Raw genomic sequence first — 27,034 nt, forward strand, 5'->3', positions numbered from 1 at the left:
CACACCATAGCCAATCATGATTGTTAAGGGAAAGATATATCTGGTTCGCTGCACTTCACAAACCACAGAAAACAAAACCCTTGCACATCCAGTTAATGCTGCCACCATGATACTCTGTTGCAAGTATGTGGCTAGGGAATGCTGAAAAACAGCTATGGTTCCTCTGAACCAGCAAGGTAGCTTGACACATCATGCCTGCTTTTTGGAGAGGGGACCTCTTGAGTTGGCAGATACAGGATTGCAACATTACACATCTTTGTTGAAGGATTAGAGAGAATACTCAATTAAGAATACTCCCTCTGGTGGAGTCTCCACACATACTCTTATGGAAAGCTTTCCTGTACAACACGGTATCTGTTCACAGTGACAGAGGTGCTTCTGGACTCATTCAAATCCTTAGTGAGTGGGCTTTATAAATCTATTTTGCATTCTGGATTCCATAAATCTCGGTTTGCAAAAGCTGCCAGTTGTAACAGAAGGACAAATAAACCACAGCAGCAGAAAACAGACCCAAAATGTTGGTACTAGTGTTTGAAAACACAAAATAAATTCCACCCAGCAGCTGATTGACAGATTTTTTCCTTTCTTTGCTCACTCACCCGTTCGAGGCCCATATTACAATTAAAACGTTAACCTTTGTTGAATTGTTTTGACAAAGGATCCTGGTTTTGGATAACAAAAAAAAAGTCTATAAATTTAATAAGAATCTCATCTAACTGACATGCTGTGTCTTATCATTAAAGCTGTCCTGCTCAGTATGTGGCTGTAAATCTGAGTCAGTGTCAGACCCTGTTATCTGTCTGAACTGCAGCTCCTGTTGTAGTGGGCTAAAGCTAAGAATTTATTTTTATAACCTGGCTCACCTCAGAATAAACCAGTCAATTTTAAAGCATTATAAAATGGGGAAGGCTCATTATGGATCTACTCCAATGGGTAATTTAAACGAGGGGCCAATACCATGTTTGTTGAGCCACTGTGTTATGGGTTTTATCATGGTTTTCACTATAGTAATTGATTAAAGACAAAGTGCTCAATTAGGAAAACTACCACGTATTACAAAAATCCATAGCAACTGAAAATGGGTTTTGCCTCAGACATGCAGATTCTATTCTGCACGCCAAGAGGAGGAGTTTTTCTGCAGGCACAGCAACATCACCTCCCCAAATGACATTACTACATGACAAAAGCACTCTGTCAGCATAGTTGCATCTAAACTACAAAGTTCTGCCAACATAGCTACGTCGACTGGGGGGTGTTTTTTCACACACTGACCGACATAGCTATGATGACAAAAACTTGTAGTGTAGACCTGGCCTAAGTTTTAACATGTCTTCTAAAGATGGGGCTACTTCTGAAAGCCACATGTGAGCTCTTGAGGGCAGGGACCGTCTTCGTTATATGTTTGTAGGATGCCCTACAATGCGAGGCCCTGATCCCTGACTGGGGCCCCAGGCACTACTACAGTACAAATAAGTGATCAGTTAATATCATACTTTCCAAAAAAGCCTGTGCGCTTGTAGGAGACTGGGATCCTGTCCTTCACATCAATATTCAACTCCTCCTCCGCTGCTCGCAGCTTCTCTTCAAACTTGTCAATATTTGCCACCTGCATCCTGTACATCAGGGAAAGCCTCTGGGGACATGAAATGAAGAGAACCACATTGCAGACTGAGGATAAAGCAGAAACTAGGTCACCTATCTACAGTGGATAGTTAGATTAAAGGCTTCTCTAAATTATGGGTCACCCTCTTGCTAGCAACACCAGTGGAGTGTTAGAAAGTGACTATGGGACCAGAAGTGAGGACTAAAGGAGAAAACACTTCTTTTAAAGTTAAACTTTCACAGTGATGTCATTGTAAGGACAAAATCTGCTGAAATCCAGCAAAGAAGTTAGTCTGCAGACAAGGAGATGCAAGGACTTTGTACGCAAGTCAGAGGCTGGATTTAATCCTTCAAAAGCCCACATTTACTGATACTTTGAGCCTATAATCACGCACTTGCTCTGAACGTGAAGACCTCAGAAATCCACAGGAATCGAGTTTCCTGTGCTTAATGTAGATTTCCTAGATACCATCTGCACACCACATAGACGGTAATGGATTTCAGTGACCAGAAGCTATCCAACTAAATAATAGGCCAATCAACAGAGAAATAATTTACTGTCTCACAAGTTTCTATTTCTCAGTGGTGACAAGCCCAGCAGCCTGTGTCCTAACATGCACTCACACTTCTTTTGGTTTTAAAAAGAAATAAAAAGGCATGTGCTATTAGTGCTCGTTAAACATCTGGAACTAGCTTCCACATTGGTTGCTTGGAATATGATGTTTTTCCTAACCCAGCCAGTTGTTAAAAATTACAATCAATTCCAAGCTCCATGAATCATCCTAAATTGTGCTAATATTAGGAATAATTAAAAAAAAATCAAGTTTTCCAAAATCTGCAATGGATTTTCTGACTTTCTCACAACCACTGGGGATGGGGGAGATTCAGGCAATATTCTTTATAAAAAACCAACCAACCAAACGACTCATTCATCTTCAGTTGGTACAGTATAATTGACAAGAGTGACACAGAACTTCAAACACAAAGAGAAGGAAATCAGTAATGAGCAAAACAGCAGCTAGGGCTTTAATGAAAATATATTTAAGAAACTCTTAACAGTTTAATCTGGAATTATTCATTCTAATTGTACAAAGACACTCACAGGCCGTCCAAATACAACTGCTCCTGGGTGCAGATAGATTTGCACAATATCACTCTCTGGAACCACCTGAATGCTCTGGACCTCCCCTTTCGCCAGCATCTCATTCACAAAGTCATTCCAGGAAATGTTGACCCCGCTGGTGGTCAGTGAGTTTAGCAGGCTCATGATGACAGCTATTAGGAAGAGCGTCCGCAAACGCTCACGATACATCTGATCTTCCCGCTCCTTACGCTTCTTTTCCTCTTTACAAAAAAGAAGAGAGGCATGAGAGCAGAGACAGGACAGTATATAATGATTAAGCTCTGTGACCCAGAGAATAGAAAATTACACCACAGACCAAGGACTGCCCAGCTACACAGTTTGGTATGAGTTCTGTATTTGATTTGTCTAGGAAAGCTATACGCAGCAGCAGCATCTAGTTTGCTGTGAGGTCTTATAAGGCCAGTTTTCCAGCTGAGCTGAATGAGGTCCAAGGTCACATGTCTTGTCCAAGGTCACATAGTGAGTCAGTGTTTTAGGCCACATTACAATCCAGGACCTTGCTGGCTCCCAGATCTTGTCAGACCACAAGGCCTCCTCTTCTCCACAATTTAAACAGTATCAACTCAAAAGCCTGTTTATTTAAGTACATGCAGCCAGATCCAAAATTAACAGCTGCTAGGAAGGAAGCGAAGTTTGCATTCTATTAGCTAGCAAATATTTGCGTGTATCATGGAGTCTGTTTTATCTGCTCCCCAGTCCCCAACAGCCTAAGCAGAGAGACTGTGTGCACTGGATCCAAGGGAGGGTCAAGTTTTTCACTTCAACTGTCAATTCAGTAAGAAGAGGAAATGAAGTGGCACGAAGAGCCAAAAATTCACTTTTGGAAGCTGCCCTAAGAAATTAAATTCTTCATCTCCGTATCAGATAATCTCAAAACATTTTGGAAAGCTTTGATCAGCAGATTGTTTTTATTTAAATCTAATCCTAGTCCATAAGGCTTTAGAGGCTCAAAATCCATTAACTAGTTAGTGAAAAGTCAATTCATCAAGAATCCCAGCCCATTCTAAACAGAGGAACCATTTCAGCTGCCTGGTCTAATGCATGTATAGATCAAACAAAAACACTGCAGCATCATTACTGAAATCAAACCAAAGGCTTCAACTACCGTAACCCCCTCTGCATTTCACTGTACTGTAACCAACCAGTGGCCCAACTACTCTGGTTGCTGCTGGCTAATGCTATGCTGGAAATTTTGAGAGAATGAGTAAAACCCATCACAATGCTCTTGGCCAGTTGTGCAATAATACAGTGCAAATCATTTCCTGACCAGCTCTTGATCAACTGATGTCCTAAACCATGAAGTCTGACAACATTTACACTATACAGAATAATAAAGTGATTATTAATATTACACAGGCATCTAATAGAGGTATATAATCTGCAATGCATTTTACTAAACTATTAGTCTCAACAATATCCTGCAACAGTGAGTTTCACAGTTTAATTACATGTGGTGTAAAAAATGTTTTTTAACAGACTACTGGAAGTTCTGTAGGTACCATAGATGGATTTGTTTGGAAAACATGCTCACTTTTCATCTTACAATGCCAAAAACACCTAGTCAGGTAAGTAACTTTATAATGCAATTAGAAGGCTTGAGAACCACAGAGAATCAATGACTTGTATGTCTTAGTATTTGCAGCTAACCTGTTTTTTAGAATCCTGGCATTTTCCAGACTTCTCCAGCAGATTTAGAAGATTGCCGTCTATAAAGGACTGTCAGGGCAGAATGTTTGATTTCAGCTGCTGACCATCTCCCCATTTATATAGTCAAATCTGGATGTTCTTGATAAACAATTTACCACCACTGGCACCATGACATACGTAAACAGCATTCTACACATAGAAACAAATTAACTCTTCACCACTGGATTTTTAGTGTGTCTGCCTGCTGCAGCCCAGATTAGGTTTATTTGCAAATTCGTAACAAAGACATCTACACTGGCATTTATCACTAGCCAACAATGAGACCCTACACAACAAAACAAAACCAAGGGGGAAAAAAAAAATGATATGACCCAGTCATCAAACCCCAGGAAGTCCTCTGTCCTTCAGATATGCAACATCATTTTTCACTTCTCCCTAGCTCTGTTCTGTGTTTCCAGCAGGAAAGGCCTGTGACTAAATAGAAACAATACAGCTTTTCAGATAAAGTCACAGTTTCAGAACACAGTGACAGCTCAGGATCTGTGTGCAGCTCATCCCCTTTTGTTCTTTCATGCCATCTTCCCACCCATGTTATCAGCTAGATCCAGCTACCCTAGAATGAGTAAATTCATCACAAAGCTATAATCTAACATCCAGCAACGTCTTATTAAAAGGAGAACAGTGTTAGCCAAGGATGATAGAAACCTTAAAGCTAGGCAATATCTCATTTCATTAAATTAGAACTATATAAATAGACAACAACTTTCCTTTCTACAGACAACTGAGGCAACTCAGAGAGGTGAACCCCAGTACAAAAAGAGTCTAAGTGTAACGAGGATGATTTTCAATGAGATCTCAGATGGAAAAGAAACAGCCCAGGGAAATGCTGTTACAGCACTTCTTCCCATCTAAGTTTCAGACGAAATCAAGAGAGATGCATGCAATATTTTCCTTGATCAGAGTACAGGGGTTTCCCCATCTTTCTCTCTTCTCATCTGAGAAGCAGCCATAATCTTGAGAATGTCACTGAAAAAAAGATCATGTTGAAATCAGAACTGGCCATCAGATATCTTGCCATGATGGACATTTCTGGATTAATGCAAATTGGAAGCACCTTTAGCCTCAAAACTGCAGCTGACCACTTTCAGATGACAATGCCTTAGAAAACTGGAGGAAAGACATCTATTGCTATGAGAGGTCTTCTACCAGTCCATATTCAGGGACAGCAGACACAGATATTCAATTCAAAACTTCCTGATTTCTGTACCTCTATCATCCTGCCACTTCGGTTTGTCAGAAAATGCAATCACTTTCACCATGCTGCATTCATATTACAATGTAAACTGCCCACAATAACTATTAAATCAATAAGTAATGGTAGCTGGAAGAGACACTTGCAAACAACCACTGTGGGAACACTTCCAGCTCTTTAGTCTCAGAAAGCCTTCATGAAGAAATGATTTGCCATTAACCCCAAACCTGAACTCTGTGATTAAAAGCTTGCAAGGGCTGCAGTGACAGTCCAAAGAGTTCTTTTTAATAATTACTGCAGAGACAGTCTTTCTGCTAGAGACACGGAGGAGAACTCCACCTCCCAAAGTCAAATTATCCATTAATCACAGGAGAAGGGCCACTGAACACAGCAGGTTACTGTTTACAAATTTTAATAGCCACAATACTTCTTGTAGGATCTCTGGTCACAATCATTCTGTGTGGTCTTCCAGGCAACAGAAATCCCAGGCTTTGAAAAAGAACATTCAATGTGGTATTTGTACTAGCATCCCACTGTACATTCTATCTCTGTTCCTTGCACACGGTTTCTGCAGTGGCCTAAGTTTGTCTGACTGAACTGACAAGACCCTCACTCCTGACCTACAAAGGCTGCACATTACCACCATGAATGGGGCTGAAAGTGTGCATGGCATTTTGTTGGCCAGATGCAGCCTGATGGGTCCCACCGGCACGTTTGAAACCACAAAACAAAACAAAACACAACAGGCCCTGTCTTTTGTATTGTCTCAATTGCTGTATTTAAGTGAAAATGTATTAAAAATTAATCATTATAAAACAGAACTATAATGCTACTGTCACAGACTGCAATTATATTGTGTAAAGATAAACTGGAGCCCTATGTGTCTGGAGATTTAGCCTTCACCCAAGGTTCCAGAAAACAAATGATAGCACCACAGAAGGTGCAAGCCTAGATCGGCCTTTATTCGCAGTCTTGGCATCAACTGAGATGCAGAAAAAACTCTCAGACGCTGGTTCTCACCTTATACACCTCTGTTACATTTTAGCAGATACCACCATACCCATGGAAGAGCATGAGGCTTTTCACATGGGACATTTCTGACATCTTTAAAATAAATCCTTAAGCCAGGATACAGTACATGCCACCAGCTAGGGGAGTTTCCAGCTGGAAATTCATACCACACACATCGAACTGCAAGCCTCATGGCAGACTGGGAACTTTTCCAGTCCCTTATACTAGGGGGGAGTGGGGGGGGGGGGGCGGGGGAGGGCAATTTGCTCACTTTTCAAAACCGAGTCAAATTACACTTGTAAAAAAAAAAAAAAGGGGGGAATACTGCTGTTGCCTATCCACCTATAGGAGAGCTGCTGACAACACCAAGGGGCACTGTTAGGTCAGTTTAAACTCAAGTTATAGATGCTGTGAAAACAAGCTATTAGAAACTAGAAAATCCGTAGAAGATATTAGTGATTTTTTTAAAATTTAAATTGAAACCATTTTGAAAGAATAACATCCTCCTGAGGTGTTTGCAACCCAAAACACTGCAGTATCCTAGGAATATCAGAAAATTAAACCTATTAGAAATTGCTAAGGCCTTGTCTACATACAATGGTTGTACCAATTTAGTTACGATACTTTAAAAACCCCGCGTAGTTCCATCAATGCAATGCCCTTGTGGGGACACACTTCAATCAGTTGAAGACTGCCTGGTATTTGCTCAGCTTAACTAAATGCACCAAATCAGCTACAGAGGTTTCAGAACAGATTTAGTAAAATTGGTACAACTTGTGTTTAGACAAGGCCTTACATAAAAGTGAACCTGACAAATTTATTTCCAATGTACAAGATGAAAAGACAAGAAGTACACAGCTTAAATAGTGAAATTTAGATTTTAATATTTCCTTAGATTTCATTTTTGTTAGGTGACATTAGTAAGAAAGGTAAGGACTCAAATATTTCCACAGACGATAATCAAACTTTGCCTATAGGTGAAGAAAGAAAAATTCTGCTTGAGAACTTTAATTAGAGTTTGATTTAAGGAAATTTACTTTGCATATTTTGACATGTGATATGGACAATTTATGTTTTAACAATTATGAAGCTTTAATATATTGAATCTCAACATCTACTGTTAAATAATTTTCTGAATCACACCACTATAATTTCCTGCAACTCTGAAAATTTAAATTGATAATACATAAAAATTTTTTAAAAAGCTTAAAAATAATCAATGCCTGTCAAAATTATTTAAAAAGTCTGCCAAACCTAGATATACATTACAAAAACAAACTGATATACAAAAGAGAAATAAAAACCTTTGAACAAAGCTCAGACATGTATAAATTAGACTAAGCAGTTTATGATTTACAAGCCTATGACTGAGAATACTTTACAGATATGGCTCCAGTACGCAGAGTAATACCTAGCACTATTTAGCATTAACATGGATCTTGCATGTTCTCCGGCTCACACTCACAAAGAATGACACTCCAATTTGGAACCTTCATTTCATTAAGTATCCTCTGTATCAAAATTTCATACATACCCTCATCCTCCTCTGGAGACTTCCCTTTGGAGCCTTCATTCTTACTGCTATTCCACCGAGACCTCGAGGTACTAAAATAGTAAGTGCTACCTATAGACAAATAAATGGAAAAGGATAGTAACTGAAGCACTTAGTTCTGGGACCCAGGAAGAGAAATTAGAGACATACAGTACAAGCTTTGACTATGCCACATGTTAAATTCTGCCCTCCCCTACACACATGTAACTCCCATTAACTTCAATGGAAATTGGGTGCACACATCACAGGGCGGAATCTGATCAAGAATGAGGAAACTTTTAACTTTATTTCTAAATTAAATGTTTATTTTTTCTACAATTTAGTCAAAATACAGCTTTGTCTAGAAATTATTCTAAGATGGCAGTCTTTTCGAGAGAATTCTCCATCAGTTCCTAGTTATTAAACTTTCCTATAGAGTAACAGAAAATTTGGAGTATATTCATGTACTTGTTTCAGTATCCTTGTCCGACTGGAAACTACTGGGTGTGAACGTATACTAATGGGAAAAACACGAATCTGTCAATATATACATATAATTAAAAAACCCACTGCTATCACTAGTTGTAAACACTCTGAGGGGAGCTGCCTTTTTTGTGCCAGGGAGCAGCAAAGAGCTCAGAAATGAAAATAAATGACTTGAAGCTATTGCTTGCACTCTCCATGGAAAGGCAGGCAAGTCTAGAAATTACAGTACTTGACAGAAGTTACCCCTTACTGGAGAGTTCACCTGCATTTGTGCAGACTGTAGTGATGTAGCACTTTAAAGAGAGGTATCCATGTGTTTTTAACCACAAGACAAACAGAGGTTTAATACATTGCAGCTCATGCTCTCCAGCTCCATAACAACGGCCCTGTGTAAGTCATGATTTCACAGATTGTACAGAAATAATGAAATTAGCCCAATAACATGATTTTTCTAACAGCAGGGAGGCAGAAGCGAGCATCCCCACTTACACCTCCCTGCTGCTGGAAAAATCATTGTATTGGGCTAAGCTCAGGCCAGGGAGTGATATCTCAACATACGGCACCAGCTGGTCAGCCTGGCGCAGGGCAGGGCCTGGGGCCTGGCTTGCTCCACACACAGCTCCAGCCCAGGCTACTGCTGCTGCTTCCTTTCCAGACAGCCAGCAGGAAGGGGGGTGGCAATGACAACACATGGTGATTAGGAGCCCCCCGTTATCCCAAGAAGACACTACAGTGCCAGCTGGCGAGACACTGAGACCAGGATCTGCCACTTGGGAGCATGTGCATGAGGGGGCCTTGGCCCAACAGGGAGACTTGGGGGGTGGGGTGGGTGAGACAGACCTGACAGCACACACACCCCCCTCCTCATGCTCCAAGGATGGCAGATCCTGGTCCCACCCCAATTCCTAGGGATAGGATTGGCCCACCACCTCTCTACAATATCTATTGTCAAAGCTGCATCAAGATTTCCTATTAACATTCACCAATGGCACAGAAGCAAATCCATTAAAAAAAAATGCAAGCTCTTAACTGTAAACTCAAAACCAAAACATTTTCAAGTTAAATGAATGAGGCTTGGTTTCAAAGCTCAGACAGGTAGCTCATCACACTGAGCCTGACTGTGAAGATGCCACAGCTTACCACTAGACAAAAAAAACTACAAGTAATTACATTTCTTAGTAGACTCCAAATTAATGTCATTTCAAAGACAGTGTCCTTGCCAAAGCAGACATACCCCTCAGAAATACTTTAGTAGAGAGCTCACCTAAGAGTTTCCAGAGTCTTACTGGATCCCGAATTACATGTTGCTTCACTAAGAGTCCACTGAGCCCTTGAAATGTGGGGGAAAGTGTTCGGGACAGAAGGGTCTGAAGAGAAAAAAAGACGACGACTGTAACAGGAAAAACTGCACAGTGCAGCATATAATCAGTGGACAATCAAATAGACTTCCTCAGTAGGAAGGAAGGATATTTTTGTGATTTGGTCACAGGATGAGGAGTCTGAACACCCGTGTATCATTCCTGGCTCTGCTGCAGACTTGCTATGTGATTATGAGCAAGTCATTTATAGCCTGGTTTTAGGAGAGCAAATGTGCACACAGAGCATGTGCCTAAAATATCTGGAAGTCAAACTCTTCTTCCTGCGCCTAGGTTTATCCATCAAGTGTACACTGGGGCTAACATGTCAGAGATATGGAGAAGCTACATTCATTAACATTGGTGGAGTGCTTTGATTTTCTCAGATGAGAACGGCTAGAGGAGGGCAAAGTCGTAACCTAACAGATTCCACAGTAACGAGACTATACACCTCACACCAGCTAATGAGTACTGCCTCTAGTCTTGATTAACCCTAAGCGTGATGTTCCATGGATGCAAGAATTGGCTTGAATTGTAGATCAAATTTCACAGTCACATTAGTCATAGGTTGACATGGCCTACCGTGACATACAGTACTCTCACTGCAATGAAGATACAAAACTGTTAAATAATGTTAAATGACTAATTTAAACTGACAGAAGCAAAGATTCCTACAATATACCTGCTACTCTGACCAAGTTTACACTAGAAGCTTCTGCCGGCCCAGCTATGTTGGTCAGACGTGTGAAGTGTGATCCCTAATTGATAGATCTGTGCTGGCTGAAGCCCCTGTGCAGACACTGTTATACCAACAAAACTGTGTTTTTACTGGGATAGCTTGTCTCTCTTGTGGGAGGTGGATTTACTATCCCAGTACAAAGCATAGCTTTGCTGTATAGCTGTGCCCATACTAGAAGTGTGTATGCCAGTATTCCTATATCAGTAAAGCACTCCTACTGTAGAAATAGCCTCCGTTTTTCACTTATTCACTGGGTCAGGGTATTGCAGGGGGTGAAGCCTCATCGGTAGGAAAGTAGCAGAAGCTTATGATGAAAACATTGCAGAATTTCAGCGGAGAAGAGCAAATTAGTTAGAGAACATTTAAGTCAGAATTTCCTTGTTTGTGTGAGTTTACGCCTTATTTTAACAAACTTGATTTTTTTATTTTTCTTTAAAGGGCTAGTTTATATAGTTAAATCAGTTCAAAAAGTATCTGTTCAGAAGCAGATATAGCTTACATGAATGTAGCCCCCATAGGTGGATGTAGTTTTTGCAAAATAAACTACATTGATGCACTTGAGTAGCAGCCGTGTAAGTCTGTACCCGCAAAAACAACAGGAGTACTTGTGGCACCTTAGACTAACAAATTTATTTCAGCATGAGCTTTCGTGAGCTACAGCTCACTTCTTTGGATGCACAGAATGGAACACACAGACAGGAGATATTTATACATAGAGAACATGAAAAGGTATGCATACTTCCATCTTTTCATGTTCTCTGTATGTATAAATATCTCCTGTCTGTGTGTTCCATTCTGTGCATCCGAAGAAGTGAGCTGTAGCTCACGAAAGCTCATGCTGAAATAAATTTGTTAGTCTCTAAGGTGCCACAAGTATTCCTGTTCTTTTTACATTCATACAAATACTCCTATAAGGATATAAAGGTGCCCACACTTGGGGCCAATTTCACCAATTTAAACTATACCCCTTTGGAAACAGATCCAATTAAATAAGGACAAAAACTGTTGAAACAATAGCCCTAAAGATGTTAAAAAGTTAAGAGATGAGAAAACAATTTAAAGAAAACAAGCCACATCCATTGAGGTTACATCCCTTCAGAGGATGCATTTGGAACTCATGGGCCACCTTCATTTACATAATTGCTCCTGTGAAGACAAACATAAAGCTAACCTATTCTTAAGATTTTGGTTAGCATCTTTATTGTAAGCCGATGTGCTATTCCACTGACTAGGATTCTGATCCTATAACACCCACTAAAAAAGGGGTAACTAAAACATTAAACAACATTTTGCCTACAGCCCAAAGTATATACATAATATGCAGTTTGCAGGACTTCATGATGTTTGATCCTCTCCTGCAGCACAGACAACTTAAACAGCAAATATTAGGGAAATGCAACCTAGATGGAGCTACTATCAGAGGGGTGCAAAACTGGTTGGAAAATTGTTCCCAGAGAGTAGTTATCAGTGATTCACAATCACACTGGAAGGGCATAACAAGTGGGGTTCTGCAGGGATCAGTTCTGGGTCCGATTCTATTCAATATCTTCATCAATTATTTAATAATGGCATAGAGAGTACACTTATAAAGGACGATATCAAACTGGGAGGGGCTGCAAGTGCTTTGGAGGATAGGATTAAAATTCAAAATGATCTGGACAAACTGGAAAAATGGTCTGAAGTAAACAGGATGAAATTCAATAAAGACAAATGCAAAGTATGCCATTTAGGAAGGAACAATCAGTTGCACACATACAAAATGGGAAATCACTGCCTAGGAAGGAGCACTGTGGAAAGGGATATGGGTGCCACAGTGGATCATAAGCTCAATATGAGTCAACAGTGTAACACTGTTGCAAAAAAAAGCAAACATCATTCTGGGATGTATTAGCAGGAGTGTTGTAAGCAAGACATGAGAAGTAATTCTTTCGCTCTACTCCACACTAATTAGGCCTCAATTGGAGCACTATGTCCAGTTCTAGGCCCCACACTGCAGGAAAGATGTGGACAAATGGGAGAAATTCCAGAGAAGAGCAACAAAAATTATTAAAGGTCTAGAAAAAATGACCTACAAGGGAAGATTGAAAACATTGGGGTTGTTTAATCTGGAAAAGAGAAGACTGAGAAGGGACATAACAGTTTTCAAGAATCTAAAAGGTTGTTACTAGGAGGAGGGGAAAGAATTGTTCTTCCTAACCTCTGATGCTAGGACAAGAAGCAGTGGGCTTATATTGCAGCAAGGGAGGTTTAGGTTGGACATTAGGAAAAACTTCCTAAATTGCAGGGTGGTTAAGCACTCTACTAAATTGCCTAGGGAGGTTGTGGAATCTCCATCATTGGATATTTTTAAGAGCAGGTTAGAAAAACAAGTGTCAGAAATAGTCTAGATAATACTTAGTCCTGCTATGAGTGCAGGGGACTGGACTAGATGACCTCTCGAGGTTCCTTCCAGTCCTATGAGTCCATGAAATCCTATCTACAAGGCAGGTGCACAAATAACGGGTAGCACAGCTTTGCTGGGGTATCTTCCAAGAAAAACATAAATAAGGAAAGGAATCAATGTTTGCCAAACAGAAATGGCTTAGACTTAAAAAAAAAAAAAAAAAAAAAAAAAAAGTTTCAAGTTTCTAAGAGAGAATGGTACTAACAATGGAGACCAAGCTATGAAATTCAGGGTCCATTTTGGTCAATAAGAGTTTAAATATTATAAATTTCAGTGTTGTAATTGTTGGGTTCCTGACCCAAAAAGGAGTTGTGGGTGGGTCACAAGGTTATTGTAAGGGGTTGTGGTACTGCTACCCTTACTTTTGTGCTGCTGCTAGTGGCAGCACTGCCTTCAGAGCTGGGCAGCTGGAGAGTGGCGGCTGCTGGCGGGAAGCCCAGCTCTAAAGGCAGAGCTGCCACCAGCAGCAGCGCAGAAGGATGGAATAGCATGCGATTGCCAACCTTACTTCTGAGCTGCTGCTGGTGGGGTAGCACCTTCAGTGCTGGGCACCAGGCCAACAGCTGCCTCTCTCCAGCTGCCCAGCTCTGAAGGCAGTGCAGAAGGGTGGCAATGCCATGACCTCCCCCTAAAATAAACTTGCAACCCCACACAACTCCCTTTTGGGTCAGGACTCCTAATTTGATAAATACTGGCCTCCTCCATGAAATCTGTAAAAGCACACAAAAGATCCGATTTCACGGTCTCGTTTTTCATGGCCGTGAATTTGGCAGGGCCCTAGCTATAGGGAATACCAGACAGGATCGCTCTAACACTAGCAAGGCTTCTCCATCATTAAACTGCAGGCAGGCGATTCCTGGCAAGTGTGCACAGACGGCAGGAGCACTGGGGATTTCTCCCATTCCACCAGGCCCAGGGCAGCCTGCTTAGTCATTACTCGGAACCCGGGGGCGGGGAGATGCTCTGACGGAAGCGGCGCCCGCTGTGCCCGGCGCTGCACATACACGCTGTGCCAGAGAGCTTCTGCCTCAAGGCGCCTCCACGGGGAGCGGAAAGGAGGGACTCCCACCTGCACTGCACAGGAAGCCTCATCTCCCCCCGGAATAACAATGGCCCGGGGCGCATCAGTCGCCCTCCGGCCTCCCCCCTGTGCAGGGCACGGGGAGGGGTCCCGGGGCCAGGCCCAGATCCCAGAGCTCCAGCGTCGGGCGATCCCGAGGCCACACAGCCCCGGCCGCCCCCCGCTCAGCCCGCCGCGGCCACTCACCGGGAGCACTCCGCCGCCCCGAGGCCGGCCCCAGCCCCAGCCCCGAGCGGGCCCCGCCAGGCCGAGCCGCCGCCAGCGCGGGCCCCTGAGCAGCAGCTGCAACAGCGCCATGTCCCGCGGCGACCGCCCGGCTCGGAGACCCCCGCCCAGCGGGCACCGAGACGCGAGGCCGCTGCGGACCAGGCAGCAAGGCAGGGCCTCGCCGAGACGCGCAGCGGGACTAACGGCAGCTGGGCCCTGAGAGAAACCGGAAGTGCCAGCAGAAGGCGGAGTCAGCCATCTTGAAAGCTGGCCGAGTCGGCGGCAGCTGCCAGACTTCAAGATGGCCGCCTCCCCAGGGCCATGGACCCCACTCCTCCACCGTCTGCCCGTCCGTGAGCTGCCGCAGCGCCGGGCGGTTCAGGCTTCGTGACCCCCCTCCCGCGGGGCCCCGCCCAGCGCCGGGCGGTTCAGGCCTCCTGATCCCCCCAATCCCGCCGGGTCTGCGGAGCGCCGGGCGGTTCAGGCCTCCTGACCCTCCACTCCCGGGCCGGGCCCCGCCCCAGCAGCGCCAGGCGAGTCAGGCCTCGTGACCCCTGCGGCCAGGTTCTTTCCAAGTGTCTCCCTCCCCCCCCCCCCCAACGGATTTTCATGGATTGGCTTTGAACATAAGAACGGCCAGACTGGGTCAGATCAAAGGTCCGCCTAGCCCAGTTTCTTGTCTGGTGACCGTGGCCGAAGCCGGGTGCCTCAGAAGAAATGAACAGAGCAGGTAATCACAGAGTGATCCAGCCCTTACCAGCCACTCCCGGCTTCTGTACCAGCCTAGATCTCCTGGTAGAGCTGCACCAGCAAACCTCCGGGGACCCTGCAGGTTATATGGCAAGGGAGTGCTTTTGCCATTAGCGCTTAAACCAGTTCCCAGAAAGGAATACGGTCTGCTGGCAAAAAGGCTTTATTGCTGTCTAAATGCATCTACACTAGGGCTCTTTTGCCAGCATAGGTAGTCAGTTGGTGGTGATTTTTCCTTCCTTGTCAATCAGTCAGACTCAATCTGTTGTTTTCTCCCTTCTGGGTGCTTCTCTTCCAGATTAAATTTATTGTTTTCCTTTAGCCTAAAAGCAGTCTTCACTCAACCCCATATTCTGTCTCCTCCTCTTTGATGCTGAGCACTTTGTGTAGGCTGTACCTTCTCATGGGGTGGACTTCTCTTACCCCCTTCTCTGTCTCTTCACTTTCTCTGCTCCACTGAAATGAATTGCCTCTTTTCCAAGTCAGAGGCCATGTCTACACTACAACCTTTGGTCAGCACAAGTTATGGTAGGATTCAGCTTCTGAAGTTGGTATATTACTTGGGTGCATACATTTGTGGCTGCTTGCGTTGGTGATGCACCATGGGTAAGTATACCTGTGTGCCATGCCGTGTTGTTTGAGGCAATACCTACTGAGACTTTTTTGCAGTGTTTTGTGGGATACTAATGATTCACCCAGGGGTTGCTGAGAGCTAGGGGTTAAGTTCCCAGCATGCAACTTTCTCCATCCCATAACACCATCCATTGCCCATAATTTTAGGTTGTTTTTTTTTAATCACACAATCCTGTGCAGTGCTTTTCTGTCTCTGCCATTCCTAACCAAAGCACGGAACCTGCATAGTTTGGCACTATTCTTATGACCATTGTAAATACAGGACACACAATTCTTCTGTATTTGCAGACCTTCATAGGGGAGTGTCTTGAAGTGGTTTCCATTTTATAAGGGTTTAAAGTTTGGTTCAATGGCTCTCAGCACCCTCACTACACAAATTGTTCCAGCCCCCCTGCAGACCTTCAGAGAGCACTGCAACAGCTGGGATCACAATGAGGAAGAATAGGATATCTTTGAGGAGAGATTGCTGATGGACATAGCAAAAAATAAATCCAATTGCTTGTGACATTCATGGAGCAGCTGCAGACTGTGGAGCATTTCTTCTTGGCCTAAGAAATGAGCACTGACTGGTGCGATCGCACATAATACAGATTTGGGACAATGAGCAGTGGCTGCAGAACTTTTGGATACAAAAGGCCACATTCCTGGATCTGTGTCATGCTCACTCTAGCCCTCCAATGCAGGGACAGAATGAGAGCTCATTGACAGTAGAGAAGTGAGTGGTGATCATGGTCTGGAAGCTTACAGCGCTGGATTGCGACTGGTCAGTGGGAAATCACTCTGAAGTTAGAAAATCCACAGTGGGGGGCCATTGTCATCCAGGTGTGTAAGGCCATTGACTGCTGTGCAGGACTGTGACTCCCAGCAATATATAAGATATGGTGGATGGATTTGCAAAAATTGGGTTCCCAGCTGTGGTGGGGGAAGAGACAGAATGCACATCCCTATCTTGGTGCCAGCCACCTTGCTACAGAATCCACTGACAGAAAGGCCTTCTTTTCGATAGTTACGCGAGTGCTGTTGGATCCCTGCGGATGCTTCACTGATATCAGTGAAGGCTGGTCAGGGAAGGTGCATGATGCTTGCATGTTTAAGATCACAGAATTGTTCAGAAAGCTGCAAGCAGGGACATTTTTTCCTGGGTGGTTGATTAACATTGGTTATGTGGAAATGCTGACAGTGATGCTGGGGGCCCAGCTGACCCCTTGATCCATGAAGCTGTACATTGCCCACCTTGATGGCACCAAGGAAAGATTCTACTGCTGGCTCAGTAGGTGTGGAATGACTGTTGAATGAGCTTTGGTAGGTTATAGGGTCACTGGGGTTGTTTACTCACTGAATTAGAGCTCAGGGAGAAAAACATCCCAATGGTTATAGCTGCCTGTTGTGCACTGCATAATATATGTGAGGCAAAGAGGGAAAAGCTACCATCAGGGAGGAGGAGCGAGGTTGACCACCCTTCTGCTAAATTTGAATGTCCAAACACCAGGGCTATTAGAGGAGCCCAACCTGCAGCTATGTGTTTGAGGGAGGCTTTAAAAGTTAGTCTTCAGTCAGCCACAGTAGTGTTCTCTTGCTGTCTTGAGACAGTGTCTGTCGTGCATAATTTAAACCAGGTATCTTTTGGTTCTTGACTGCTGGTATCTGTTCTGTGGTGCCTGCTGCAGATTATAAATACTGCTGGGCCTAGGGCCTGCATGCCGCTGTGAATTGTGTGGTGCTTGCTGCTCATGTATAAACATGGCTGGGTCCTGGGTGTTTTCCTGGTAGTATTGCTTTGCTACTGTGGTGCTTGGTGCGCGTTTGAGAACTGTTTCATATCTTGGCTGTTTCTCTGCATTCTGATAAGGATACTTTGAGTCTCCAAAAATACAACTTTGTTGAGTGCAAAAATTCAGTGCACAAAATCAAAATGAAAACAAATACATACAATGTTGCACATAACTTAATGGGCTGAAACTTTTAAAACTCCAATTGAAAAGGAAGCAAACATTTGTGTCCATTTGTGTAAACAGAAAGGTAGTTCAGTGCAGGTTGCTGTGGCTACACATACACCAATGTGGTTTTCACAGGTCAGAGTCTGTGAAATTGTGGTTTCCCTTGTTATCCTGTGGCATGGAGTAGTAGGGGTGAAAAAGATACATACCATGCTGCTGTATGGCATGCTGGGGGTGTAGGCAGGGCCGGATTAACTCTCCTTTGGGCCCGGGGCTATTAGATTTTTTGGGGCCCCTGTGTACAAGTCTTTTTGCTGGGAGGGAGTTTGGTGCAGGAGGGGGCTGGGGCAGGAGATTGGGGTGCAGGAGGGGGTGTGGGGTGTAGGAAGGAATTTGGGTGCTGGGGGGGTGCAGGGTGTGGGAGGGTGTTTGGTGCAGGAAGGGGCTGGGGCAGGGGATTGGGATGCAGGAGGGGATGTGGAGTGCAGGCTTTGGCCAGGAGGCACTTACCACAGGTGGCTCCCGGCCCAGTGCATGAGGGCTCAGACAGGCTGCCTGCATGCTGTGTCCCCACGCCACTCCCGGAAGTAGCTGGCTGCTGGCACGTCTCTGCGGCCCCTGGGGGAGAGGGCATCATGTCTCCGTGCACTGCCTGCAAGCACTGCCCTTGCAGTTCCCAATGTCCAGTTCCTGGCTAATGGGAGCTCTGAGGACGGTTCTGGGGGCGGAGGAAGTGCACGTAGGCCCCCGCTCCCAGCAGGAGCCGCAGAGATGTGCCAGCAGCCAGCCGCTTCCAGGAGCGGTGTGGGGCCAGGGCGGGCAGGCAGCCTGAGCGCCTTTTAGTGGCACAGAGTTGCCCTGCAAAAATAAATCACAGGCAGCCATCCCCTTGAGCCAGGGCCCTGGGCTGCAGCCCCTAAAGCCCCTGCCTTAATACTGCCCTGGGTGTAGGGAGCACCAACCATGATCCTGCAGGGATGCAGAAGCTGGTGAGTCAAGGATTTTTGGGCCTGTAGGTCAGCCAGAGTCTGCAGCATTTGGGTTTGCTGCCTGAGAAGCCCCATTATGTCCTGGTGCATTTCCTGCTCCTTGTTCTCCTGGGATTCCTAAGCCTCTTGCCTGTGCTTTGTCTTTCTCTATGCTCGTCACAGGCTGCTGCAGCACTGACCTGTAGGATCTCGCAGAACATGCCCTCCGCAGTGATCTTCCCTCTCCTCCTCGGAGTCGGGCACCACACCAAAAGCGGCTGATAAAAACGGACACCTGCTCCATTAGATTTACAGGAAAGAAAAGCTTCCAAACTCCCTTCCCTTAAGTTCCATAAATACTTCTGAGAAATGCTTATTGGCAGTTCAGCTTTGGAGACCCTCAGTACAGCACCACTCTCCAGTTCCAACCATGCTGAGTATCGTGCAGGAAGGGGCTGGGGCAGATGTCCAGCGAAGTGGGTATTCACCCACGAAAGCTCATGCTCCAGTATATCTGTTAGTCTATAACAGAGGTAGGCAACCTATGGCATGTGTGCCAAAGGTGGCACGCGAGCTGATTTTCAGTGGCACTCTCACTGCCCGGGTCCTGGCCACCGGTCTGGGGGCTCTGCATTTTAATTTAATTTTAAATGAAGGTTCGTAAACATTTTAAAGACCTTATTTACTTTACATACAACAATAGCTTAGTTACATATTATAGACTTATAGAAAGAGACCTTCTAAAAACATTAAAATGTATGACTGGCACGCGAAACCTTAACTTAGAGTGAATAAATGAAGACTTGGCACAGCACTTCTGAAAGGTTGCTGACCCCTGGTCTATAAGGTGCCACAGGACTCTTTGCTGCTTTTAGAGATCCAGACTAACACAACTACCCCTCTGATACTTTACCCCTCAGATGTGTGTCTGTGAACCTTCTACTCAGCAAGGTCTTTTAGCATATTAATATCCTCCTTATGTCTGGAAGTCTGTTTGTATCACTGGTCTAACTGTCAAACAGCTTAATGAAACTCAATTAATCCATAGTGGGTGGACAGAGCTGCAGTGGGTATATGATAGGTTGTGAGAATGAAACCCAGGGCCATGAAACAGCACGTTCCTGCTCCTTAGGCTGTCAGAGACTAGGTTTGACACAGAGCTGAGGTGTTTAGACAAGGCCAGAGTTTAGATTAAGAAAATAATTCATGTTTTTTAAATGTCAGCCAATGTGTGAGGCTCCCCCCCCCCCAGGGTACATCATGACCAGTTAACATGAATTTAAAAGGTGTTAAATGGAATCTCTACTAAGTGCTAACTGTGAGCTAACTCCATTTAAAAACAACATATTTTAATTCATCATGTTTATTATAGTGGTGCCCAAGGACCACCCATGATTGGGACCCCATTGCGCTAGGTACAGGACAGACAATAGTAGACCTTCCCATCTAACTAGACTAGACAGACACAGGCTGGAGGAGGGGGAAGAACACAAGCAGTGCAGGCTATGCAATGGTGGCAAATGGTATGTTAGTTCCATTTTATGGAGGGTGAGGAAGGTGGGTCTAGTTTGGGGAAGGGGGAAATCAGCTAAATGGAATGAAAAGTGAAGGGAGAGGGGATATTGAAGGCAAGGTGGATGAGGCCTTATCTACAGTGGAAAAGTGCAATCATTTCACTAAACTGCTTTAAAATAAAATGACACAAAACACAATTGAGTTAAAGCAGTACACCCCCCTAATGCAGATTCACTTAAAACCATTTGAAAACCTTGCTTACATCAATTTATCATGTGTTGGCAAGTTAGGCCCTGGGTACACACAGAAGATGCACTGTTTAACTAAACTGATTTTAAAATCGATTTTAAGTAAACTAGGGCAAATTTTGTTTTGAGATGTGACTGACTTCAGCTAAATGGATACAATGAAGGATTTAGCAGGTTTAAGTTCAGGTACATTAGGGGGTTCTGCCAGTTTCATTAGGCCTTGTTGTGATGCAGTAGGGACTGTCTGTGTGGGGAGTGGGAGAGCAGGGGAGGACTTTAGGAGATGGACGATGCCAGAGCCTGTAACCTGAGCTAGGTAAGGGAGGGGAAAGGTCAACACCTTTGCCCGGGAAGGGGACAAAGGAAGGGAGTGGCAGGAGGGAAGCAGTTTGAGTTTGGGCTTGGGGCTGTGTGGGCGGAATTCAGGGTATCCTAGCTAGGATCCAAGCACCCTGAAAGCCCAGAAGGACTCGGTGGAGGGGTCCTGACTGTGCCTGCAAGCTCTGCTGTAACCTGTGTTCCTGTTGTCCAATAAACCTTCTGTTGTACTGGCTGGCCGAGAGTCACTGTGGGTCCCAGGAAGAGGGGTGCAGGGCCGGACTCCCCCACACTCCGTGACAACTGGTGGCAGCGGCGGGAGATACTGCACCCCGTGGACGGCGCTTCCTGCAGTAAGTGACTGGGGAGCAGTAAAACGAAGGGGTGGTTAACCCCTGGGAGTGTGTGCCCAGTGAGAAGGACTTTGCAGTAACAGGGTCCCCCGGGGGATTGCAGCGAGCGGTCCCAGGGGCGGAGGAGTCTGCAGCTCGACCCTGGCAGAGAGGTGGTGATCTCAAGAAGGGCTGGTGCACGAGGGGTCCCCCTGGAAACCGTGGGGAGCGGCGAGCACCCCGGCCTGTGAGTGGTCAGCAGGAAGATGTATGCCAAGCGGCGCAAGTGTGACCTGGTGGAGCTGTGCAAGCAGAGGGGGCTGCACCCAGGGAGGCTCAGCAAGGACCAGCTGATTGCACAGCTGGAGCAGGGAGACCGCATGAATGAACGGAGCCCTGTCTCTGAGGGAAGCAGCCGAGCAGATGCAGCGCAGGCACCAGTGTCTGTCCCCGCTGGGAGTGGTCAGCCGGCGGACGAGGGCTTCCCGAGACCCCACCTTCCTAGGCGTAGAGGAAGGGCGGGGAGGAGCCCAGTGTATACCGAGGGCACCGTGACACCCCCGGCCAGCAGGGGATCTGCCCGGCGAAGCCCACCCCCCAGCAGGGGATCCTCCCGGCAACGCTCGGCATCCGTGGAGCGGATGCGGCTGGAATATGAAAGGGAGCTGAGACGGGAGGAGCTCGAGTTAAAGAGGCGAGAGCTGGAGGAGAAGGCGAAACAGCGTGAACATGAGGAGAACCAGCGTGAACATGAGGAGAACCAGCGTAAACATGAGGAGAACCAGCGCCAGAGTGAGTGGGAGGAGAAGGAGAAACAGCGTAAACATGAGCTGGACCTGGCCCGGCTGAGGAGCAGTGAGGCTCCAGCTGCGGTGAGTGAGGGGGGACCCAAGCCTACAAAGAGCTTTGATAAGCACTTGCTGCCCCGGCGTAAGGAGGGGGAGGACATAGATACCTTCCTGACGGCCTTTGAGAATGCCTGCGAGCTGCACAGGGTTGACCCTGCAGACAGGATTGCAGTTCTCACCCCCTTACTGGACTCCACAGCCGTGGAGGTGTACAGCCGACTGAAAGGGGCGGAGGCAGGGGACTACGAACTGTTCAAACAGGCCCTGCTCCGCGAGTTTGGGCTGACTCCTGAGATGTTCCGGAGCCAGCGTAAAACCCGTGAGGTCACATACCTACAACTGGTCAACCGGGCGCAGGGGTATGCCCGCAAATGGACAGCTGGGGCCCAAACTAAAGAGGATCTGCTTGACCTATTCATACTGGAGCACCTGTACGAGCAGTGCCCGTCCGACCTGAGGCTGTGGTTGATGGACCAGAAGCCGGAGAACCCGCAGCATGCAGGCCAGCTGGCCGACCAATTTGTGGACAGTCGTGCAGGAGGATGAAAAGGGGGAGAGACACCCTATCGTGTACCTGAGTAAGAAGCTGCTACCCCGGGAACAAAGCTACGCGGCCATCGAGAAGGAATGCCTGGCCATGGTGTGGGCCCTTAAGAAGCTAGAGCCATATCTCTTTGGGCGACACTTCACCGTGTACACCGACCACTCTCCCCTGACCTGGCTGCACCAGATGAAAGGAGCCAACGCCAAGCTCCTGAGGTGGAGCCTGCTCCTGCAGGACTATGACATGGACGTGGTCCATGTGAAGGGAAGTGCCAACCTGACAGCGGATGCGTTGTCCCGGAGAGGGGACCCTGAACTTCCCCAGGTCACTGGGCAGAGTGACCCCGCTCAGTTCAGTCTCGAAGGGGGGAGAGATGTGATGCAGTAGGGACTGTCTGTGTGGGGAGTGGGAGAGCAGGGGAGGACTTTAGGAGATGGACGATGCCAGAGCCTGTAACGTGAGCTAGGTAAGGGAGGGGAAAGGTCAACACCTTTGCCCGGGAAGGGGACAAAGGAAGGGAGTGGCAGGAGGGAAGCAGTTTGAGTTTGGGCTTGGGGCTGTGTGGGCGGAATTCAGGGTATCCTAGCTAGGATCCAAGCACCCTGAAAGCCCAGAAGGACTCGGTGGAGGGGTCCTGACTGTGCCTGCAAGCTCTGCTGTAACCTGTGTTCCTGTTGTCCAATAAACCTTCTGTTTTACTGGCTGGCTGAGAGTCACTGTGGGTCCCAGGAAGAGGGGTGCAGGGCCGGACTCCCCCACACTCCGTGACACTTGTCTACACAAAAATTTGCACCAGGTTAGCTAAGGCTGTGTTTACACTGGGATTTGGCACCTAGGTTGAGAAACAACTGCTCTCCCTGGCCCCCATTCAGTCACTTTGGCTAATTACACAGGATATGTCTACATTTGGAACTAGAGGTGATTCTCAACTTGAGAAGATATTCCCACTAGTGCTCATTGAGCTAGTATGCTAAAAATCGAAGTAGATGTGGCAGCACAAGAAGCAGGAGGGGTAGCGGCCCTGAGCGTGCACCCCTGAGAAAAGCTAGGTCTGTAGTTGGAATGGATAGTGGTGTAGGAGCAGCAGTGATCTGTATGCTCTGTATAACCTGTATGCTCAAAAGTCTGTTACGCTCCCCTCCCCTTTTGTCTCCACTCCCTCTTTGAATACCTGTGAAGTGGCTCCCCCCCCGCCCCCCCCCCGGAATCAGAAGAGCTTCCAGGTAGACAAGGTGTCTGGAACTCTAATTGGGCAGCACTCACACACCCAAAGCATGGGCACTGCATGGACACTATCCAAGGTGGAGTGTGACCCACCAGATGCGGCCAAGTCATCTCTAGTCGCAGGCCATGAGGAACAGGTCCTTAAAAGGGGAAGGGGCCATGTGCTCAGCAGTGCACTCACAAGCTTGTACCTCCCGTGAAGGCCCTTCGCCCGGACCGCCTGGCCAGTGGTTCGCTGCGTTGCAATCCATTGTGCCTCGGGAAGACTTACCTTCATCGCACCATCCGTCACTGTGCTGTGGGACACTTACCTTGAAGGATCCTGACATCTCCAGTGCCGTGCCTGATCTGGGAGCGTGAGTGTGCGAGTGGCACCCCGCCCCCCTTCTTTTGAGCTTAGCTATCAATATAATTAATGTGCTGCTTCCTGCCAAACTCTGGTGAGTCATTAGTCTTCCCTAAGCTTACTAGCTCGCCCAATTTTGAGTAACAGATAGTGTAACATGGCAGCGGGGTGAGCTATGTTTTAACATGCCAGCTGAATCAGTCCTGGCACAAGTGTGTGAATTGCACCTCCAGCTCGAAGCACAGACACACCCACAGAATGAGCCAAACTCAGCTTCTCCCATACCAAAAGATTTTAGCCCTGATGCAATAGTCTGTGTCCAGAGAGGCTTGAAACAATCTTCTCTGTTTCAGGAACTATTTATTTACCAACATAACGTTTAGTTGAGTTGTGATGCTTGAACTCCTGCTCCCCTGCCTAAGTCAAACTCACTTTCTCTCAAAGAAATACCATCAATCATCAGCTGGGAGAGGAACTATTAAGAAGCTAGTACAAAGAAACAGGACAGTCCCTTTTGCAGTGCTTAGCACAAAGTAGGATACAATTAGAGGGAGATGCAAGAAACCTTGGCTAATATGTCCCAGATGAATATCCAAGATATATTATTAGCCTGCTAAGATGTATTCAGGAGCCAAAATGTCTTAAATTACAACTCTAGAATTCATAGATCTGATGATGTATTGCATAGATTACAAATTTGCGAGTACTTTCCTCCCTCTGTGTATGAAATGTCACTTTGGAAAAGGTGACTTCATTCCCTGCCCTTGGATTGGTAAGACTCCTTTGGGAATGTATCCAATAGTCTGAGAAGATGGATATAACCTGATCCAGGCTTGGCCAAACTGGGATATGCTCCAGCTATGACATCACTGAATAATATTGCAATTAAAAAAAAAAGTATATTTACTACTGGTGAAAGATGCTGGACTGGAGCCTGAAACCCCCAATTTATCTACTGAACAGAAACACCACAAGAAGCAGTACTAACTTCCCCTGGCCCATGTGCCTCATCCCAGATACAGAGACAACACCTTTATGAGTGGGACATGGGAGAAAGGTCAGTTTCCTTGGCCTCCCTTTTCAACCTGATGAGAAAAAGGACAACTAGCATCCCCTGCGATGGTGCTGTTGTCCTGTCAACTAGCATCCCCTGCGATGGTGCTGTTGTCCTGTCAACCCTAGCAGTTAGTCAAAGTTTGGGGCCTGTGGGTTCTCCAGTTCGTTGTAGAAGTTTGATATAATGAGATGTTTATTTACAAAGAATGTGTTAAGTCCTGTGTTGGAACAAAGAAGGAATCAAATAGCAGGAAAAGCTGAGACAGACCCCTGGTACAATCTGGACTAATGAGTAGTTGTGTCATCCCTGCCCTCTAACCTAGGGTGCCATTTACACTGCTTTGGTGCTGTAGCCTCCAGTCTAGGCTGCTCACAGCCTCCAGCATACAACTCAATCCCAGCTATGTATGTTTGTGTGCTGTAGCCAGCCAGCCACACCTTGGCTCTCACCAGCCTTGGCTATCTGTCAGGGTGACCCCAAAGCATTCCCAGTCTTAGATTTCCCCTCACAAACATGTCTTGTATTGCCCAGCCCTCTCCTGGACAATGCAAATTCATGTAGCATCTAAAAAATATATATGGAGATATACCTATCTTATAGAAGTGGAAGGGACCCTGAGAGGTCATTGAGTCCAGCCCCCTGCCTTCATTAGCAGGACCCAAGTACTGCCTCAGATCCCTAAGTGGCTCCCTTAAGGATAGAACTCACAGCCCTGGGTTTAGCAGGCCAATGCTCAAACCAGTGAGCTATCCCTCCCCCATCTATATCACTTTAAAAGAAATAATATGCACACATCTTATTACCACAAATGAAGTTTCACAAACACTAATTTAAACGCACTGCAATAGGTAAAACAATAAAACAAATTTATTAACTATAAAGAGAGATTTGAAGTTAATAAGAGTAATGATGCATAAAGTCAGAAATAGTTACAAGAATAATAAAGATAAAATGCGACTTGTGTCTAACAAACTGTTAAATTCAAAGCAGGTTTTTTCACCATGTTCTCAGCAGTCTTACTGACCAAACTTCTTAGCTCAAGACCCCTTCTCCAGTTCAGTGGCCTTTTCCTGTGCCCCTCCTGGCGCAGTGAATTAACGGGCAGTGAGAAAGGGAGGAGGGCAGCCCTGGAGTGTTTGTCCCTCCTTTTTAGAGTGTTGGTCCCCCCTCCCTGGAAAACTTCCAGGTGAGATTCGGGACAGGCCATAGGAAGGAATGTTCCCTGCTGCATTTTCTTCACTGGTTGGAGCTTCTTTTGTTTCCCTTCCTGCTTGATGACTGTTTGCTGCTTAAATGCAAATTAAGGCATGCACACATTTCTTTGTCTGAGACAGACCTGTTTGTCAACCTCAGTTTGGAACATGTATTAAGATCACGATATAATGGACTCATAACTTCACATACATTGTTGCCACACATTTTATTGAGACAGTATTGACGAGCAAATTATGAGTTTTCAAATGATGTCTCACAAAGGCACACTTTGTACAAAAATTCTTGCAATAGTGTGTAGGGTATGGACACGGGTACATTGTGTCGTAACAGCTTCTCTTGTTCACAGCACCACAAGCACTCTTTTAACCAACACCTCTGAACCAAAAACCTTTCCCCAGGTTTCTTCCAGGAGCAGCCACTCTGTGTTCAGCTAATGTGAATTAGGCATTGAAGTTCAATAGTTGTTAACATAAGGAGTTATAAATTAAAAGTAAAACCTCTTCTGCTCCCAGATGCTCAACTTTCACTCTCTTGGCCCTTTTGAGGTTATACTTTTACTGATCCTCTGATCTTCATGGGCCTTTTCTTTATTAGCAAATTT

The 27,034-nt window shown here is 45.7% G+C and overlaps 1 protein-coding gene across 1 annotated transcript in view; it reads right to left on the minus strand.

The window, feature by feature from the left end:
* The window catches only part of SPG7 (SPG7 matrix AAA peptidase subunit, paraplegin), a 60,507-nt gene extending 36,415 nt beyond the window's left edge, over positions 1–24,092 (minus strand). The window contains 7 exon segments of the mRNA XM_050923358.1: positions 1,494–1,633; positions 2,705–2,946; positions 8,191–8,280; positions 9,938–10,040; positions 14,478–14,824; positions 14,827–14,881; positions 24,087–24,092. Of these exon segments, the coding sequence (XP_050779315.1) occupies positions 1,494–1,633; positions 2,705–2,946; positions 8,191–8,280; positions 9,938–10,040; positions 14,478–14,824; positions 14,827–14,881; positions 24,087–24,092 (983 nt within the window).
* Positions 24,093–27,034: the final 2,942 nt, after the last annotated feature.

Source organism: Gopherus flavomarginatus, chromosome 14 (genome assembly GCF_025201925.1).
Source record: "Gopherus flavomarginatus isolate rGopFla2 chromosome 14, rGopFla2.mat.asm, whole genome shotgun sequence".
Classification (NCBI taxonomy): domain Eukaryota; kingdom Metazoa; phylum Chordata; order Testudines; family Testudinidae; genus Gopherus; species Gopherus flavomarginatus.